This window comes from Chaetura pelagica, unplaced genomic scaffold (assembly GCF_000747805.2).
Source record: "Chaetura pelagica isolate M959 unplaced genomic scaffold, ChaPel_1.0 scaffold1098, whole genome shotgun sequence".
Lineage (NCBI taxonomy): Eukaryota > Metazoa > Chordata > Aves > Apodiformes > Apodidae > Chaetura > Chaetura pelagica.
The window spans coordinates 571,660-590,280 of record NW_009954179.1 but is presented as its reverse complement, the minus strand read 5'-3'; the positions used below and the strand labels follow the sequence as shown (position 1 = coordinate 590,280).

The 18,621-nt window shown below is 40.4% G+C and overlaps 1 protein-coding gene across 1 annotated transcript in view; it reads left to right on the top strand.

The window, feature by feature from the left end:
• Positions 1-18,621, top strand: part of ARSJ (arylsulfatase family, member J) — a 41,083-nt gene that overhangs the window by 21,564 nt on the left and 898 nt on the right. Inside the window, exon 3 of the mRNA XM_010002857.1 lies at positions 18,025-18,619. Coding sequence (XP_010001159.1) covers positions 18,025-18,619 — 595 coding nt within the window. The remainder of the gene's footprint in view (positions 1-18,024; positions 18,620-18,621) is intronic.

Here is an 18,621-nt window from a genome sequence, read left to right as displayed (position 1 = left end):
GGTATATAAAGAATGAATTAAAAGCTGCTTCTAATATATCAGAACACAATTGTCTCCGTGCAAGCTTGATATTAAGTGGAAATTCAGTGTCCTTCAAGTTGACCTGTTGCATTGGCAACAAACAGAATTACTGCTGTGGGTTTTTTGGTTTGGTTTGGTTTGGTTTTTTTGACAGGCAAGGATGATGAATTTCTCATAGCATATGAGATACAGTTTCAGAGAGACAAATGAGAATCAGTCAATGGGTCAGAGAAACACAATTCAAAGACAAAGAGTTCATAAAATATTTATGTGCTGCTTTGAAAATAAAGGGGAAAGTAGCTTATACAACATGCCAAAGAACTGAAGAGCCAGATAAAACTTTCTTTCACATCCTACAACTGAACCCTAATGTACATATTTCAAGAAAAAATGTGTCCAGGCGTGGCTTTTGTGCACTTTTCCAGGGTCTAGGCCATTTCCAGATATAATAATTCAGTTCTTTGCTATTCTGTTGTTCCAAGGCTGAGGCATCATGTCCAAGCTATGCTCATTGGGAACAAGTGCAGAAAACTAGTTTGCCACAATATTACTTTTTTTTCTGCATAATAATACAATCTGCAAATTAAAAAGGGGCAGGAGGGATGAAACATCAGAAAATTTACTGGACTGTTTGAACTTGAATGACATTCCAAAAAAACCCCACCAGCCCTACCAAAGCAGGAAAAAAAAAAAAATAATCTTAACTTCCAGGCAATAAAAGCCTGAGAAGTGATTATGTTGTCTGTTAGCTGGGTCGTGATGTCCTTTACACTGTTATTACATGTTGTCCTGTCTAGATTAGAAGCTTTTCAAATGTCTTTTGATTTTAGGTAAGTAGCTATTTAAAACAAACAAACAAACAAAAAAACCAACCAACCAACCCTGCACATACATAACAATACCTACTACTGGCTTTATGTCTAAAACATTATATACTGAAAGTTGTAAAGAAAAGTGTACAAAAAGTAATGAAAGACTTAAAGTTTCGGGTAATGTTAAGAATTGGATCATGACCTCATGAAATCACTACATTCCATTCTGATTTTAATGTGGTTTCTGTGGATTTTTCAACTTTCCCTTCTTTCTTTCATGTCCACTTTGCCTAAGACGGTGCAGGAGTCACCATTCTTACCAGAAAAGATTGATGCAGTTTCCCCAAATGACCATCAGTGCTGCTTTCCTGTTGATTAACTAGGTTATAGCAGAAAGAGAGAAGAAACTTCATTTTCCCGAGCAAGAACCAAAATGCATGTTTAGCCCAGACTCTTGGCTGGCTGAGAAATATGAGCTTAGGGCTTTACAGATCTTTTGCTGCTGTCCTTTTTGGTTGCTGCTGGCTCTTTAGCCACTTCCCTTGCAGTTTCATTTTGAACACATGTACACGCGCCTGGTTTTGGGAAGCAGAGGTTTGATTTTAACAGAAGAAAAGTACAGAAGTGGATCCTGCAATTTATAGAGCACTGCTCAGGAAAAGCTGGACATAAAATGAATCATTGAGGAATTTTACAGTCATGCAACCAGATTACCAGAATTTAAAATATATTATGTGCTGAATATTGAACAAGTCAGCTGGGACAGTTAGTGAAGAACTGGTGCATTTAGGCAGTGTGGTTAAGTTGCAGGGGCACAGTTGCAGAACAAGGTGAAAATGTGCTGTTCACCCACTGTGGTGAGAAAGCTGCTTAACTGATTCTTGATGAGCCCATTGCTCTCAGAGAGGATTTCTGAAATTGGCAAAGACTTATTAAGCTCAAGTTGTAGATAGTAAGGGAACACAGTACAGGAAGTTTAAGGTTTGGTTAATGTAGATAGATAAAAATCCTTAGAGAAAATCAAGACAAACTTGAAGGAGTTTGTAACTCATGTCTCCAATGAGGTTCTTGCTTTTCTAACCTTTCCTTGATTCAGGCTGCCTTTTGAAGACCTCTCTTGTTTTCCATCTCTCGGGCACTGAACCTAATTGTGGACTTTCTTATGCCATTGTGGAGTCCCCTGCTCAGACTGGGAAGACCAGGGCTCTCCCTAGAGCTATGACTTTGGAGATCTTATTGTGGCCTTTTGGTACCTAATGGGAGCCTATAAAAAAGATGGGGACAAACTTTATAGCAGAGGCTCTTGTGACAGGACAGGCGTTGATCGTTTTGAACTAACAGAAGGGAGATTCAGGCTAGATATAATGAAGAAATTGTTTACACTGAGGGTGGTGAAACTCTGGCTCAAGTTGCCCAGAGAGGTGGTAGATGCCCCATCCCTGGAAATTTTCCAGGTCAATTTGGATGGGGCTCTGTGCACCCTGATCTAGTTGAAGATGTCTCTGCTCACTGCAGGGGGGTTGGACTAGATGACCTTTAAAGGTCCCTTCCAACCCAAACTACTCTGTGCATCTAGATTCTATAATTCTGTGAGATGCTTAATTTTCCCCTATCTGGGAGTGCCTATATTTAAAATAGGGATGTTGATTTATCTGTTTTGTGGGATGCTTTGGGACTGAAAAGGAAGAGCTGTGTGAATGAGTTACATGTTGTTATTACTAATGGAAAAATTTAGATAAGAATTTTGCTGCTGAGTTAGCTGACAGGCTCCCTCAAGGGTTTACAGCTTCTTCTGGGCTGCTTCCCTCTGACGTGACCCATTAGAGCTACACTGAGAAGACACATTTGTTTAGTAAAAGGGAGAGTCTCGTACAAACAGAACAGATGTGATGTTCTGGGACTCGGCAGCTTTATTAACGTCTTCACGTGCTCCCAAATGTGTGGGATTGTCACAACTCATCAGCTCGCTGTGGTGTTGTACAGTGGGAACACAGACAATACTTCACAATGTCAGCAAATTACTGTGCCTGCAATTGAGTTCTGCAGATTTTCTTCTCCTTTAGCTCTCTGGGCTCCTGAAGAGGAAATATTTTGTCTTCTTCTTCATGACAGATATGAATCATGCCTGATGCTTCTTTCTTCTCCTTCCCTCTATTCCCTCTACCATCTCCACAATTCCCACATTTCTTTCGCCACATGGAGACAAATGTTGAAAATAACAGGAACAGACTCTAAATGATGATGCTTCATTTGTTTGGCATTACAGCATTTTCTTGGTTTTGACATGATTGCCATGATTATTAACCACCAAAATCCATAATTTCACAACCTTGAAAAGCCAGAAGTTGTTCGGGAGCCACAAGTTATTTGCCACTGATTGAGTAATGTTCCCTGTAGTTAATCATGCTTGAAAAGGAGTGATGGGTTCTGGTCTTGCTGTCATCTTCTTCAACAAATGCTTGGCTCCCACAAGGAACCATAAGGTTGAGGATCACATGGTGTAGAAGCTGCTTTTCTGTGGTGATGATAATTTTGGTTTGGAGCCTCTGAGAAAATACAGTGTGCCATTTTAATTTCCCTTTTGCAAAAGAAAAAAAAAGAAACTGGGGCAACATCATTCATGTATTGACTTACACAGTGTACAGTTCTACTAGGGCAAGAGGATCACAAGTCAAGATACAGAGCAATTTACTGATCTCCTTTGTCGAATAAGCATTTTGGACAGAGTGCATATTTTCTCCTAATAAAAAAGCTGCCCTGCTACTCTAAGGACCTAGATGTCATATTAGACCTCCTGTGTATATAAGTATAGATAACTTTGTACCCACATAACAAAATCAGTTTCCCTGGCTGGGGTGCAGAGGTTGCAAAAAAAACCAAAAGCCTTGAAGGACAAGGGTTTGTTGTTGTTTTTTTTTAAAGGAAGCTTAATAATGCAGATTAGGAATCAGTGGTCTGTGTTTGGTTGCTGTAACTTGTATTGATTTCATGGAGATTTAGGGGCATGTTTTTGAGAATCCCTTGAGCTACCTATTTGTGTTTTTAGCTGTAAAAACATCTATAGACTAGTTTCTAAAATTCTTGTGATGATGCAGAGACTGAAAATGCACTTAAACATCAGTTCAAGAACAGGCAGTTATTTACATCTATCCCATTCAGGGAAAGCTCTTCTACCTGCAAGGAATTTAAGCAGTGTAGAAGGGCTGTCCATACAAAGGGATCTCCCCGAGTCAGAGCTCTAGATTTAATGAAACAAACACTTTGATAAATGCTAACTGTGTTTCCCTTTCTCCTTAACAACTTCTGTTTCTCAAAGAATCACTGCTTCTACCTTTTAGTTTTTAAGAGGGTTTATTTCTCAGGACTCTAAAATAAATCTTTGAAAAAGTAAATGCCTCGTATTATAAAAGATCACAGTTTAAATTAATTCAGTTTTACTTAATTGTTTTTAATTTGCAATATTATGTTGATTTTATCTTGCAACTGTTGAAGTTCGTGATGGAAATTCATGGGCTCTGACAATGTATGCAATCAATTAGTAACACAACACCATCATTTATTCTCATTCTTTCTGTGTAATAGACTCAAGAATTAAGAACAGCATAGAGCTGAGCGAGAGAAACATAAATGTATGAGCCTCTTTTAGTTTGACTGTAGAACAAAATCTGCAATTGAGCAACCCGGCTGAGTATCTTGAAGTATGGAAAGCTAGATCCGAAGTATCCTAATCCCAAGACATCTGAACAAGGGCCCTGTGAAGTCATCAAAAACATCATCCTTAGTCTTGATGTCTGAATCAGGCTGATAATCCCATCCATCTCTGCCAAGTTACTCTTTGCTTTGAAGTGCTTTTGTATAGAATATTATACATAGAGATCAATATACCTCCTACCTCCCAGTATGGATGCTCTACGTTTTCAAGAGGATGCCTGTCCTTATCATTTATCACAGGGTACGTGATGCTAAGAGCACTCTACTAAACAAATGTTTTCAGGTGTGGGGGGAAAGCCCCACAGAAGGCAGATGAATTCACAGGTTCCATGAATGTTCTAGATTTAATTGTTTCATATATTGACTGCATACTGCCAAGACTTTCCCTGTGCCCTATTTACACCTCACTTCTGCTTATCCAACTCACTCCATTGCAGAAGTCATTCTTGCTGTATATTGTGTGGGATCAAAATCACTCACTAACATCTTAAATAAGGCATGGTTTCTTTAGAATGTTAACATTTTATAGCAAATACTTTATGCTTTGTCTGGTTTTAGATATAAGTGCTATACATGTAAGAGTTGTGGTTTCTGGGTTTTTGTTGGACTGACAATGATTAGGCACCTGTTTCCATTCACCCCCTCTCCTCTATTCTCTTTTATTTCCAGGCCTGTTGCACTGCAGCCCCAGCTTCTTTCAGGCTTTTGGACACCCCCTCAATGCAAACAGCAAAGCAACATTTGAGTGAGGGGGAGTATAAATGAGAAATTACCAGTCATTAAAAGGATTAGAGACTGTAGCAGTGACATGCAAGATAGCACTACTTGTTTTGGTAAGCCAGATTTAAAAGGGAAGTTAAGAAGCATCAAATCACTTCATTATTCAGTTGCAAGGAGGCCTAGAAACAGATGTACTTTAACCTCCATCCCTTATTAACTCTTATTTATTTTCTTCCATGGTGTAGGTGACTGAAAAGAAGGGAAAAGTGTAGCAGAATGGTGGGAGGGGATTTCATCATGGCCCATGCCCTGGTGTCTTGAAACCATCAAATGTGTGGGCTACCATTAATCATAGAATGGTTTGGGTTGGAAGGTCAACTAGTTCTGATACCTCCCACCTGACCAGGTTGCTCCAAGCCCCATCCAACCTTGCCTTGAACTGCCAGGGAGGGGGCATCCACATCTTCCCTGGGAAACCTGTGCCAGTATCTCACCACTCTCATAGGCAAACTTCTTTCTAGTATCTCCCCTCTTCCAGGTTAAAGCCATTACCCCTTGTCTTATTGCTACATGCCCTTGTAAAAAGCCCCTCTCCAGATTTCTTGTAGGTCCCCTTCAGGTTCTGAAATGGAGAGCTCTCTGACTTCACTGCACTCCTGCTCCAATAGCAGCCTTACATGTTCCCACACCTTTGCCTAATTCAGACAGAGGGCAAAGGTAGCAACTCAGATTCCTTTGGTATGGAAGCAGAAACCAGCCAGATGAAGTACCAAATACCTGGCGTTGTGCTGCCCTGGAGGGGGCTGTGGGAGCTGAATCTCAGGGGCATTTTAATTTTAGAGGGGATGGGTTGCAGTGAGCTGGACACAATGCCTCCTGAAGTTGTTTTGTTCCTTTTGAGTTCCAACATAGGGAGCTTTTAAGAGAGAAAGAAACTGATGACCGCAACGTTTAGGGATACGTGGGAGAAGTGTCCAATTTATCTTCACACTTTTATTGCTTTTTAGACATTTGAAAATCCCTAAAGTAAAAAAGACATCGTGCTTTGAATACAGACGTTTTCTTTTTTTTTTTTTTTATGCCATATTATACAGTATGTAATGTGTTAGTTACAAACTGTGACATAGATGACTGACAGCCTTGAAACACTGCTCCCCACTCCTTCCTCCCTTTGCTACCAAAGCACACCTACACCTACATCCACGCAGATAACAGCAGCAAAAGCATTTCCATGTTTAATCTCCGCTGAGAATAAACAAAGATGTTTCATTTCCCTGTGTTGTCAATCAGGAACCTTTCATCTGGGACCCAGGTTATAAAATACTTCACTCTCCTAACACATTCTTTCTTTGGAAACTGCACATGGTGCCTTCAACACCAGCTGTTATCTTAACCAAAAGTGGACTTGCACATTATGGTCCATTCTGAAAAGTGGTTTTTAATGCAGTATTTCTCAAGTGAATCAGGAAGTAGAAAAAGAAAATCCAGGAATGCTAACAAGTCTGAATTAAATGAGGATGTTGGATGTTGCTCAATAGGCAGCAATACAAGACAGAACTCCTACAAAACTACCAGCAGTCATTGTAAAGAAGTAGTTGCTGGAAGTGCTGTGTTTTAACAGATGCAAGGACGAACTGGGTGTAGTATCAGGGTGACGGTGCTTTGCATCCTGCTGCTGTGTTAATCAGAAGACTAGAAAGCCTTGGTTGTGCTGTTTGAGGGACATAGTGCACCCCTCCTTAAAGGAATGAGAAACACAAAAGACCAAGAAACTAACAGGGAAGTGTCAGAAGGACAAAAGAATTAGAGCTCAGTTGTGATGCTTGGGCTAAAATCTGCACAGAGCCCAGAAGCAAGGGTGTCTCTTGGCTCCCAGCCCTCTCTTTCAAGTCAAGGTTAGTCCTTTTGCTAATGATTCAGTGCCACTGCTGTTGTCAGGGAATGTCAGCCCAGAAAAATACCTATGTTGTTAAAAAATCAAAATGCTTTTTTTTTTTTTTCTTCCATCCAGATATAGCTGCTCTTCAGATTAGCAGGGCTGGAGCTTTTCTTGGAAAATTACTTCAGTTCTGGGAGAAATGCTGGAGTGACACAAAATGATTTCTGGCATGTGTGTCCCACGGTACCTATAGAGGTAGTAGCGAAGGGCATCGTTATCTTATTCCTCAGAATGCTGGTGCTAAAGATCTGAAACAGGAGGTGTCTGGGTGAAACTCAAAGTTATGTTGCTTAAGTGGCTTGCGTGCATTGCACACTCTCTCTTCTTCAGTTTTGAGTAAGAGTTGATCATTGAATGTGTCAGCAGTATCAGTGTCTAGAAATGTGTAATTAAGCTTTAAACACAAATTCTTGGCTGCATCCCTTTGCTCTAGGTGGATGTCCTGCTATATTGAGTTGCTGTGTGATATGTGAGAGATGGTGGAAGAGATAATTTCCTTTTGCTGCAAATGTACATGTTTTACAATAATGTTGTATGATAGACCACATGGAGCAGAACAAATGGAACAGCAAAGTAGAGATGAAACAAACAATAATCCAAGAATATTTCTTTTTCAGCATTCACAATGAATCACTACACTGGAAAAGGGGCTTTATTATTTGCATTAATTATTTGCATTATTAAATGCATTAATTCAGGAACTCATTTTGACATTTTGATGACACCAAACAAAAATTTATCTAAAAGATTCTTCAATTTAAATTGATGGAAAGTGGGTACATATCAATAAAGGGGACTAGAATCTGTTCTCTTTCCTGTAATAGGTTCTTTGACACAGCTGAGCTTGAGACATATGACAGAGCAGGATAACAGGGATATTATAAACACTAAAGGGAGATTGTGGCCATTACCAATTGATTAGCATTCTCTCAATAATAATTTATCTCTAATTTTAAATTAGAGTCTTAAAAACTAATCTAAGGTTTCAAGAGAAACTTAGTAGCCTCTGATACACTGAAGCTCAATGAAGGAATGAAACTATGACATTCTCCAATGTCATGCTCCGAGATGGTCTGTTTATGTAGTTATTCTGTGGGTAATAGAAAATCACAGCTTTCACAAAGTTTGGCAGTTGCTTGAAGGTATCTAAAACACTTGGGATGTCTCTGAAGCTCCGAATAATCCTGATTTTTTTTCAAGGTCATCATGTTCTTTAATTATAAAGCAATTACCTCTCTCAAATTATATCATATAAAGCCATGCTACGGTGGTAGTTAACCTCTATTTTACATCTTGTCATTTTGTCCTCTGCCATCCTTGCTGTCAATTCAAGGTCATTTTGCAGCATTTAGATTGATATAAACTCTAAGTACTGGATGTATGAATAATACATAGGGACAATATTAATGCAGAAATAGTAATTAATGGTCAAAATAGGGTACTTTAATTAAAATGTAAGATAAGAAAATAACTGTTCAGCTGCTGCCTTGAGGACTGCTATTGAGCAAGCCATTTTTATGAAAGATGTCTTATTAGGGAAGGCAGCCATATAATTAATATCTTTCAAGTCCTTTAGGTGCATTCACTGAAAAAATTCCTGTTATATAAAGATGAACTACTTTTCCTGAACTATCACAGAGTTGAGTTTCCACCTGGAGATTTTTAGCTGAAAAATATTTCACATGTGTACATAGCCCTCCCCCCCCCCCCCAGTCCTGTAAAAATGCTGGTGTTATTACCAATTAATGTATTCTTTTAGGCAAAGTATTTCAATGAGACATGATGAAATTTATCCTATCTGTAAGAATGACTAGTCCAGTATATTAATAGTATTCTCTCCAGCACAGCAGGGAACACACATGGTAAAGTGAAGGCCACTTAAACACACTTTCAGTGCTCAGAGAAGAACCTTTACAAACTGGTGTGTGCCGTGTCCCTGTCGTGACATGCTGCTCTTGCTTCAGCCTCATGGGGTGTTTGCAACAGGTTCTGTAGGGCAGCTTTGGAAGTACCCAAAGGGAGGAATTCTTCTGCATGCCACTTGATGCTTTTTAGACTCCATTTGTTTTATTTTTTTCTGTTTTTTCCTCCTGAGAAAATTACTGAAGCAGGACTAAAAACTTAATAAAAGGAAGTGGTTTTCCTTTGCCATTTGCTTGCCTTAACTTCAGAGAAATACACAGGGAAAGGCTGTTCCTGTCAACTTCTCTTTTTGGCAGTGTAGCTCCAGGATACTCCTTAACTCACAGCAGTGCTTTTCTTTTCCTTGTAGCATGTTGATTAGGTGTGTAATGTCCAATGGGATCTATTCTTCTTGAGAACCCAAGATTTGGGGCAATGTCTGGATTTGCGGTTGGCCTGTAAAATATGAAGTCAAATGGTTTTCTGTTCAGGTCACTTACATGCGGACATGAAACTAAGAGTGCTGATTATGCAATCACACATTTCCCCCCTTTTTTTCCAAATTAATAACATTCAGTGATAAAGTTGGAAACGTTGTGGTCTGTTTCCACAGCTGCAGCGAACGCAGAGCAAAGAAAACAATAGCTGCATGCACACATCTGCATTCCAGCTGCTGCTGACTCCCACGTTCTCCTTTGTCTTTTTTGGCCTCCCATTTCAGCAGATAAATTGTCTCAATGACAGGAAAGGTTAGGAGCTGATATAGTGCCAGTTTAATTATTTTTTGTAAAAAAAGCAGAATTAATGCATCAAAATACTAGTTACAACTTAATTTGAGGGGTGATTTAAAGTTGAAACAACTTCTTGGGCTTCATTATATGATTTTTGTTTTTCCTTTCACTAAAAGCCCCTTTTGAGGAGGGAGAGTAACCCTGAGGAAAGGCAGATAAGGGTTTCTGTTTCTTTTCTCTCCCAGCATGGTTCCACAGTCAGCTATTTCTCCTTTCAACTAGCAGCTCTCCAGGCAACAGGTTCCTTCCTGCTGTTCACCAAGCTTTGCCTCGCTCCTGGGGTTCCAGTTGCATCAGCAGGAGCTGGGAAGATAAAAGAGAGTGGAGCTGGTGCACATCCTTGAGATGCAAAATTGGTGAGGAGATAGGGCCAGATAGAACAATAATTTCTGGCTTGGTTTCCCAGCTCTCGAGCAGCAGGATCTGTCGCTGTATCCGGGGCTTCTGAACTACCACGAGTCCTTCACTGGAACTCCCTCTGGTTCTTGCTATTGATCAATGTTTATTTTTGTTCATGTAACTCTGGGTGGCATTTCTAGGTGCTGGATGATAAAAAGACATTCACAGTATAAGCAATATAGTGGTGTGAGGACATAAATCACCAAATGTCAGGGCTTGCATGCGATCAGAATTTCCAAGTGATTTTCAGGTTGAGTTAATGCATCAAAATCCAAATGGCATTTGGTTGGACAAGGATACCTCAACTCCTGTAGGTCCTTGGAAAAAGGCATTTGGAACAAAAAATGGTAACATTATTAGTCCATTAATAAATAGGTTGTTTTTTTTCCCTTTTCCTGTATTTAATGGAGAAGGCTTAGCTGAAATAAAAACACCAAAAACCCACCACTATGTCCCAAAACCTGAAACTAGGGCAAGATTCAGGATCTTTCAAGTGAAATGTTTACAGTAGCACTGCTGGAGTGATAAAACAGTAAATAATTTGAGTTAGACTTTTTCTATAAACACTTGGTTTAGAAGTGGATATTTTTCTGCTCTGATTTATAAGCACATAAAAATTCAAGGCATACAGCTGAAGATGAAATGACTGTGTGTGTCTGCATTGGAAAACTTCTGTTTTGTTTTATGTGGGTTGACGCAGTGAAAGTCTGCAGAGGTTTGGAGTTCACTTTTAGTCTTTATTGTTGTATTTGCTTTTCTGATCCATCTACATTCGTATCTCCCGTTTTTTTCTGGCCTACACTTAACATTGACAGAAGACTAGAGCAGACAAAATGTTCTGAGGGGCCTGCTCAGATTTGCTATGTCTTCCCTTCCAGTACATCCCCATTTCTTTCCCGAGGGGAGCAACAAACCTGAGGCAATGACATGCCCCCAGGGCTCATCCCTGCTTGCAGTCAGCATTCAGTCTGTTGAATAGTTGGGAACCAGGCCTGTGGGGGCCAGAGGGGTCATGGCTACTTCAGAAAATGGACAGCCTTTGCCTCCCTCAGATTTCTAAATAAAAATGAAGTGGTGTTGGTCAGGCTGTGGTGCAGTATTCTGCATGTCCTAGGCTGCAGCAGAGCTCATCTGGACCCTCCAGAGCCGTAACTCATATCCCAGCAAAGAACTGCCTCCATACTCTGGTAATAAATCTTTGCACCTCTTTTTTCTACATGGAGATTTTCTTCTGCAAGTCATGAACCCACCATCTTAGAGAACTAACCCCCTAGGTATAGTACCATTTGCATGTATCCATAAATGTATTTCATCTTTAATTCAGGCCACTGGGACAATATTGCAGATATGCAGAATGTCTTGCCACAATCTTAAGCAGGTAAAAAAAGAGGCAGTGTAAGTCCATGCAGCTTTTCTACCCTTAATTTATATTGTTCAGCAAAAGGATGTTGTGTGAGAGATCATATTCTAATGTAGAAGGTTTTTCCTTCACTCCTTAGAGTTGTTCATACTTTCAACCAGGACAAAGTGCTGCACGGCTGAGTTAAGAGTTATTTCCATGCCTAGAGCATCACTCCTGGTCGTGGCACAAACTTTGCTTACTTGGGTCCTGTTTCAGCCAACTACCTGGCTGAAATCACATTCTTATTTGAACTCGATGTTGAAGTGAAGCCTTAGCTGTAACTTTATTTTGGAACCAAGTATCCAGAAGAAAACCATTCTGCCACGCTGCTGCATAGCTGCTGGTTTTGAAAGAAACTGTAACTCACAGAGTATAGGCTTGAGATGTCATAGGACTGTTACTGAGAAGCCTGTGTTGCATGAAAACCAAAACTTTTGTGCTAGCATTTAGAAAATGTATCACACGGACTAGTAGAGGAAAACATTTTGCCTCTCAGTAAATTTACTTAGTACAAAATGAGGAAAAAGAACTTGTGGCTCCAGGTGATGGCTTTCCTTGTCATCAGTCTGAAGGGACTGTGGATCCGTGCTTGCTGACTGCTTTGCAGTAATTAATGTCAGGCTGTGATAGGTTTAGTTGCATCTCATTTAAATCAGCTTAGCTCTGTTTCTCTGCTCCCATGTCTCCCCTATCAACCTATCCCTTTTACAGCTGTGCTGTCTGGTTTTAGTTTTTAAAATCTTAGCAGATGCAGCATAAAGTATTTTCTGATGCAAAATAATGTTGATGTGATTCTTTCATGCTGGTGGTCCATGTCTGCTCAGGAACTTTGCATCTCTCTGCCAGGCTCTTCACCATCTTGTTTGAAGGGCTGAAAGCAGAACAGCTTCCAAAAACCTTCCACTTCCCTCGTGGGCACCTTGCAGAGCTCAAAACAACTTTGAGGTAAATGACAGTAAACATATCTGCCCAAAGTGCTTTTCCAAAGAACGAGGGTGTATGGGCTCCATGGTAAAGCCTCAGCCTACTATAAAGAAGTCTTTATCATACCTATTTTCTCTCACTGGTCATTAAGTCCTGCTTCTAATGGTTTGCTGGTGGCAAGTGGGATATTGTGGGGTTTTTTTTCTCCCCACTAACTTGGACCTCTGGGGACTGGGAACCTCCAATCAAAAATGTTCATTGATATCTATATTCTTTACTCATCTGGAATAGCTGTATTTCCAGCTCTTGTGTTACACAAACAGTTTCAGGTAAGATGTCACAGGCTGTTCTTAAGCCAACTCCATAGACTGGTAGCTACTTGCTGTATTTTCTTATTTTTAACAAGGAAATGTATAATTATCAGTAATGATCCCATTCATTTATGTAGCTTCCTTATCTCAGTGCAAGCTGCTCTGTTTGCAACTCCTTCTGGCAAATGATATTTTTAATTTAAAATATTATTTTCTGAATCCTAGACTAGAGATTGTTATTTTTAAAATTGAGAAAATTTGTTCAATATTTCTTGAGCTCTACAAGCATGATAAAAATATTTTTTCCACATACACCAACTAGAACTGTGCAAGCGAAAGTTCCTGAAATGAGAAACTTCAGACTGTGCTTCTTTGTTAATCTGCAGTGAGCCTTGAAAGAATCTCAGTTTGAAGTCAGTTAAGACAGTATTTTAAAATTATGAGAGCTTAAAATCAGTAGTTTTGTGCAGGCACATTACAAAATTAGAAACATCCCAGCTTCTTTCACAGTGCAGAACCCACCCTGAAGTTAAGAGGGAAAATACTCAATAGAAAACTTGTTAGGAAACTTTTTTTAAGGAAAGCTGCTTTGGCCTAGGTATGTCTAAGTCTGCATAAGCACTACAGGAACGTGAGGTGTGCCAGGAGAATCGCTTCTACCACACAAACCTTGAGTCTTGCTCTCTGCTTCAGAGGAACAGTGGTGAAAACGTGCAAAGATTCCTGTCACTGATCCACTGCTCTGCTTTGGTTTGCTCTCTGGATGAGAACTGGGAAACTAATTTAGCTTGACTAAAGACATGAGAAGGGGAAAATTAAGCCTCCAAATATTAATGCGTTCCTCCAGCTTGGGTCAAATTGACTTTAGTGTCCCAATAGTGATTTACATCCACAGAGACTCTGGCACTTGAATGTACAGTTGACCTTTAATGACTTAATGGTGTCTGTACCTTGAGACTGAAGGCGGGCTTAATGGAAAAGCCACTGACTTAGGCCTGTGTCTTCCTAGATGAAAAAAAGGAAGAGAAGTCATGTTGGAAAGCAGTGTTACGAGCTTAAACTCACAATAGAGGATTGATTTGTTTGTTTAATTATTTTAAGAAACGTCTAAAATATTTCTCTCCACAACTAAGAAGGAAAGGACCTATGAAGTCATCAAGGTACTCCCACTGTGAGTCCATTGCTTTGAATTTTCCACTACAAACAAGTAAATGAATTGGTGTAACAGTCAACTAGCATTAAGCAGCTGCTTTAGCTGGAACAGGTGTCACAGTGATTTGAGTGTAAACATCTGAACAATTTCCCCACTACTGAAATAGAAATAGGAGTAGAAAACTTGCAAAAAGCCATCCCCATGTAGAGAGGATAAATTAAGTTTTGATATGCATGTTATTAGCTGAACATTTCACATAAATTTTACTTAGTTCCTTGTTTCAAGTATCTAACAGAGACAAATACGATCTAGAAACTTGAAGGGGTAGGAAGGAAGAGAGCATAGTACATGTGTATAAAATATTCACAAGTCTTGAACCCCTGTGCTGTATCTAGAACACTATCAGTCTGTTACCTTTATCTAAGTACTATCCATGGAGGTCAAAGTCTAAAAAGCTGTGCAGTTAGACTCTGTGGTCTGTCAGCATTTGTGGATATTTAACTGGTTACCAGTGTTTGCAGCTATCATAATGAATTCCAGACTGTTCATGATCATAACTTGTTTTTGCCTTTGGGATTAAATTCAAACAATCTATTCTAAAGAATTAGCTGGTCTTGCGGTGGAAAGCGATGAAATCTATAGTCTGTATTTCACAGGCGTTTCACGGCTGTTAGTGGGCTCATGAGTTTACGTTCTAGAGAACTGCCCCCAAATCAGCATCTGTCTCCTATTTCCTTTATGTTTTGACTTGTTCAAATTTTTTCTTCTCTTGCACATTCTAGATATGGTTTCAAAACAGTAATGCAGAGGCACTTTTGCTGATTGCTATCAGTGGCATTTACTTCCATAATTGTATGTCTGTCTCTTGCTGAGATTATTTTGTTTTCCCTTGAATGGTCTGCAAATCCTTTGAGAACAAAATACTTTCACTGAAAAAGTAGTGTTGGCACATAACGGATCAATTGGGAAAGCATGTGACACAGAAAAGGGAACCAATCTTGGCCACTTCTGTAACAGTGAGGAATATTCTGATAATTAGAGGTTACTGCTTCTCAGAAACATTTCTACAATTTCAATATTTTTGCTGAAAATCGATTATTCTACAGATCCCATTTTACATATGTGAATATTTGTCTCTGTGCAGATATGTGGAGTCAGAAGCAGAGCTATGCCATAAATAGCATCTGCACACATATGGGAAACACACCAAAGTCTCAGGAAAAACAGCAGCGGCGGCGAATTGAGGCAGGACTGGTCTGTGTGCACTGTAGCCAGCAGATTGAATAACTTACAGAGGGGAATGCTGGAATAAGATGCAGATATTTTCCCTAAGAAGAATATGTATAACTGAGGCTAATCCTTGATGTTTTTGGCTCAGTTTTTGTCAGATTACTGGTGTAGGAATTTCATGCTTGGATGTATAACGAACGGCAAAGCCCTAGCTGGGGTATCTCTTTATGAATGCTTGATCAGAATTAACTTGTATTAATATCATAACTGCTGTGTAAGCTTTGTAAGAGGCAGGGTGGTTTGCAACTTGTTGCAAATTCTGTTGCCTCTTCCCCCCTGGGCTCAGTTTCTGTGTCGAGAAGGGTGGAAGGATCTCTATTGCAATGACATGGCTTCAGAGAAAAATCTGAATTCCAGCCAAATGAGCTTATCAGGGGAGAAACTGGCTGGCTGGGACTGGGATTTGATCTCAACATAGAGGAGGCTGTTAAGGTTTAAAAGAGCAGAAGCTATTTACTGAAATGATAGGGTTGGGGCAAGGACTTTTTCAGTTAGGTCAAATAAAGGGAATTTACTGAAAGAGTTTAACAAGGCTGAGAAAAGAGAGGAGGAAGGAAATGAAATGTCTCGTGAAAATAGTTCCCTGAGGACTCTCAAGGATGGAGTGAACTGAAGGATAGGGCACTGCCATTAGTCAGTGTGGTTTCCTAGTGTAGTTTACCTGTTTTAAAAGGAGAATAATATACTTGAATTGTAGGAAAAGACGGGGATGTTTGTGTGTGCAAGACATTTAATTTATAAAAGCAAACCCTGCCATTTTGAGAGTTTGCTCTGACTACTGCAGTATCTCCTGTGTCAGCACCAGCCTGGGAGTGTGGGGACAATTGGGCATCTGGGCTCCAGATCCACACACTGGTAGGAGAGACAATGCTCTGAAAAACTGCCAGAGAGACCAACAAAAGCAGTGGTGCTGCAGCCTACTGAGTCCAGGCCAACTTAAAGCAGAGGAGCCCAACACCCAAAGCTTCTGCAAGAAATTAGTTAGACGAGAGCTTCTGGTTCTGTGGAAATAAATTCAAGAATAAAATGGGAGTTACACAATGATTGCAAATTGGCAGGCATTAAAGACGTCTATGGTGCCTTCTAAGATCTTGGCCAGGAAGACATCATATAAAGCAGACTCTATTTATGGACAGGCAGAGCCTAATGTTTTTAATTTTCTAGATAGCTCAGGAGGCCCATCAGATTGGCAATACTAGCAGAATGTGTCAGGAAGTCCCAACTCCTACTACCAGAAATTAATAAAAAAGTGGTTTGGGGGCAGATTCATGGTACTGTTCTGTTCATGGCTGGAGATGTGATCTATTCTCACACTCAGGGAGAAGTCTTAATTGGTTTATAATGTGCCGTTACATTTTATTTTTTAGTGTCAAACTGATAGAAATGGATTTGTGCTTGATTTTTGATACTTACTACTGCCCATGCTGAATTCATTTTCTAATCACATGGAGGCCATATGTATTCTTTACACATAGACTGTACTTTATTTATTATCCTAGCCTTTAAATATACTGCTGTTACATGCTCAAAGTCCAGCTTATTTGTGTGGTGTAGATCTGCTTACCACTAGCAAATTATGAGGTACTGTAAAAAATTGTATTTATCCACATAATCTCCTACAGTCATTGTTAAATGGGGACATGTGAAAGCTTCCTGTGAAGGAAAAGGAAGTACCTGAAAATACCTGTGCTCCCGTATATGTAGGTGTTTTGTCTAACTTGGTTCATGGAGGGAAACATTTTGTTGACCAGTTAGGCAAGGACAGAAAACTACTGCTGCACAGGAGTTCCAGGGATTAAGCGATCCCTTTCTTTGAGGGTGGTCACTTAAAAACCTCTTTCACTGTGCCTGCATGTGTGTCTTTGAGGTCTGGGCAGGGCACTTGCTGTCCACCCAGACTCATGTCTGTTAGTCAGGAGATAAAATACTGGCGCATAGAACTGTAGGTGTTCCTGGGAAAAGCAGAGCCAGGCCCATCATGTGCACTCTGATGACTGACTCTGTTATTATAATATTAGCATCAGCTTTGTGAAGTCATGGCCCACCTGCATGCTGCATGATGGATCACCAGAAATGAAACCCTTGTGCTTTCAGTGTCACACGTGATGGGAGAGCTGGTCCCAAGTCAGTGCTGCAGTACTTGTTGATGCTCAGAAAAAAGCAAACAAACAGGGGTTTATATTATACATAAGAGAGGCTGGAAAAGTCTGTGAGTTTGACTGCTTGCTTTGAAATAGCAGTGGCCAAATAATGGCTGGCAGGCAGCACATTGCCTCTGAGCTCCTGATTTGACACTGCTCAGAGCTACAAGGAAATTAAAACATTAAAAATGAGGCCAGCAGGGAGAGAAATGTGTGATGCTGCTGTGTCATAGTACTTGTTCAGAGCTGATGCCCACTGGCCAAAGGAGGTGGGGGAGCTGCTCAGAACCACTTGTGAAGTGAAACAGATGCCGTTCTCCCATTTCAGCAGATGTAATAGTCTGATCTTGCTAGGTTTTGACATCCGCAATTCAAAATATGTCCAGAGAAAGCTGCTGCATGCATAGGAATATTTTCTGCTACAGTTATGTATGTGGGTGTCCACAGGCAAGGTCCTGAGCATTCCTTTGCCCCTCCAACCTGATGCCTGTCTCCTCCCTGCCTGCAGGTACCAGATCCATACCGGCCTTCAGCACTCCATCATCCGGCCAACCCAGCCCAACTGCTTACCTCTGGATAATGTCACGCTACCTCAGAAGCTGAAGGAGGTTGGGTATTCGACGCACATGGTTGGCAAGTGGCACTTGGGTTTCTATCGCAGAGAGTGCATGCCCACTCAGAGGGGGTTTGACACGTTCTTTGGCTCACTCCTGGGAAGTGGTGACTATTACACCCACTTCAAGTGTGACAGCCCTGGGATCTGTGGCTATGACCTGTACGAGAACGACAACGCAGCTTGGGATCACGACACTGGCATCTACTCGACGCAGATGTACACCCAAAAAGTACAACAGATCTTAGCTTCTCACAACCCCAGGAAACCTATATTCTTGTATATCGCTTACCAAGCTGTGCATTCACCTCTCCAGGCACCAGGCAAGTATTTTGAACATTATCGGTCGATAAACAACATCAACAGGCGAAGGTACGCGGCAATGCTGGCTTGTCTGGATGAAGCCATAAACAACGTCACCCTGGCTTTAAAGGAGTATGGTTACTATGAGAATAGCATTATTATCTATTCTTCAGATAATGGCGGGGGGGC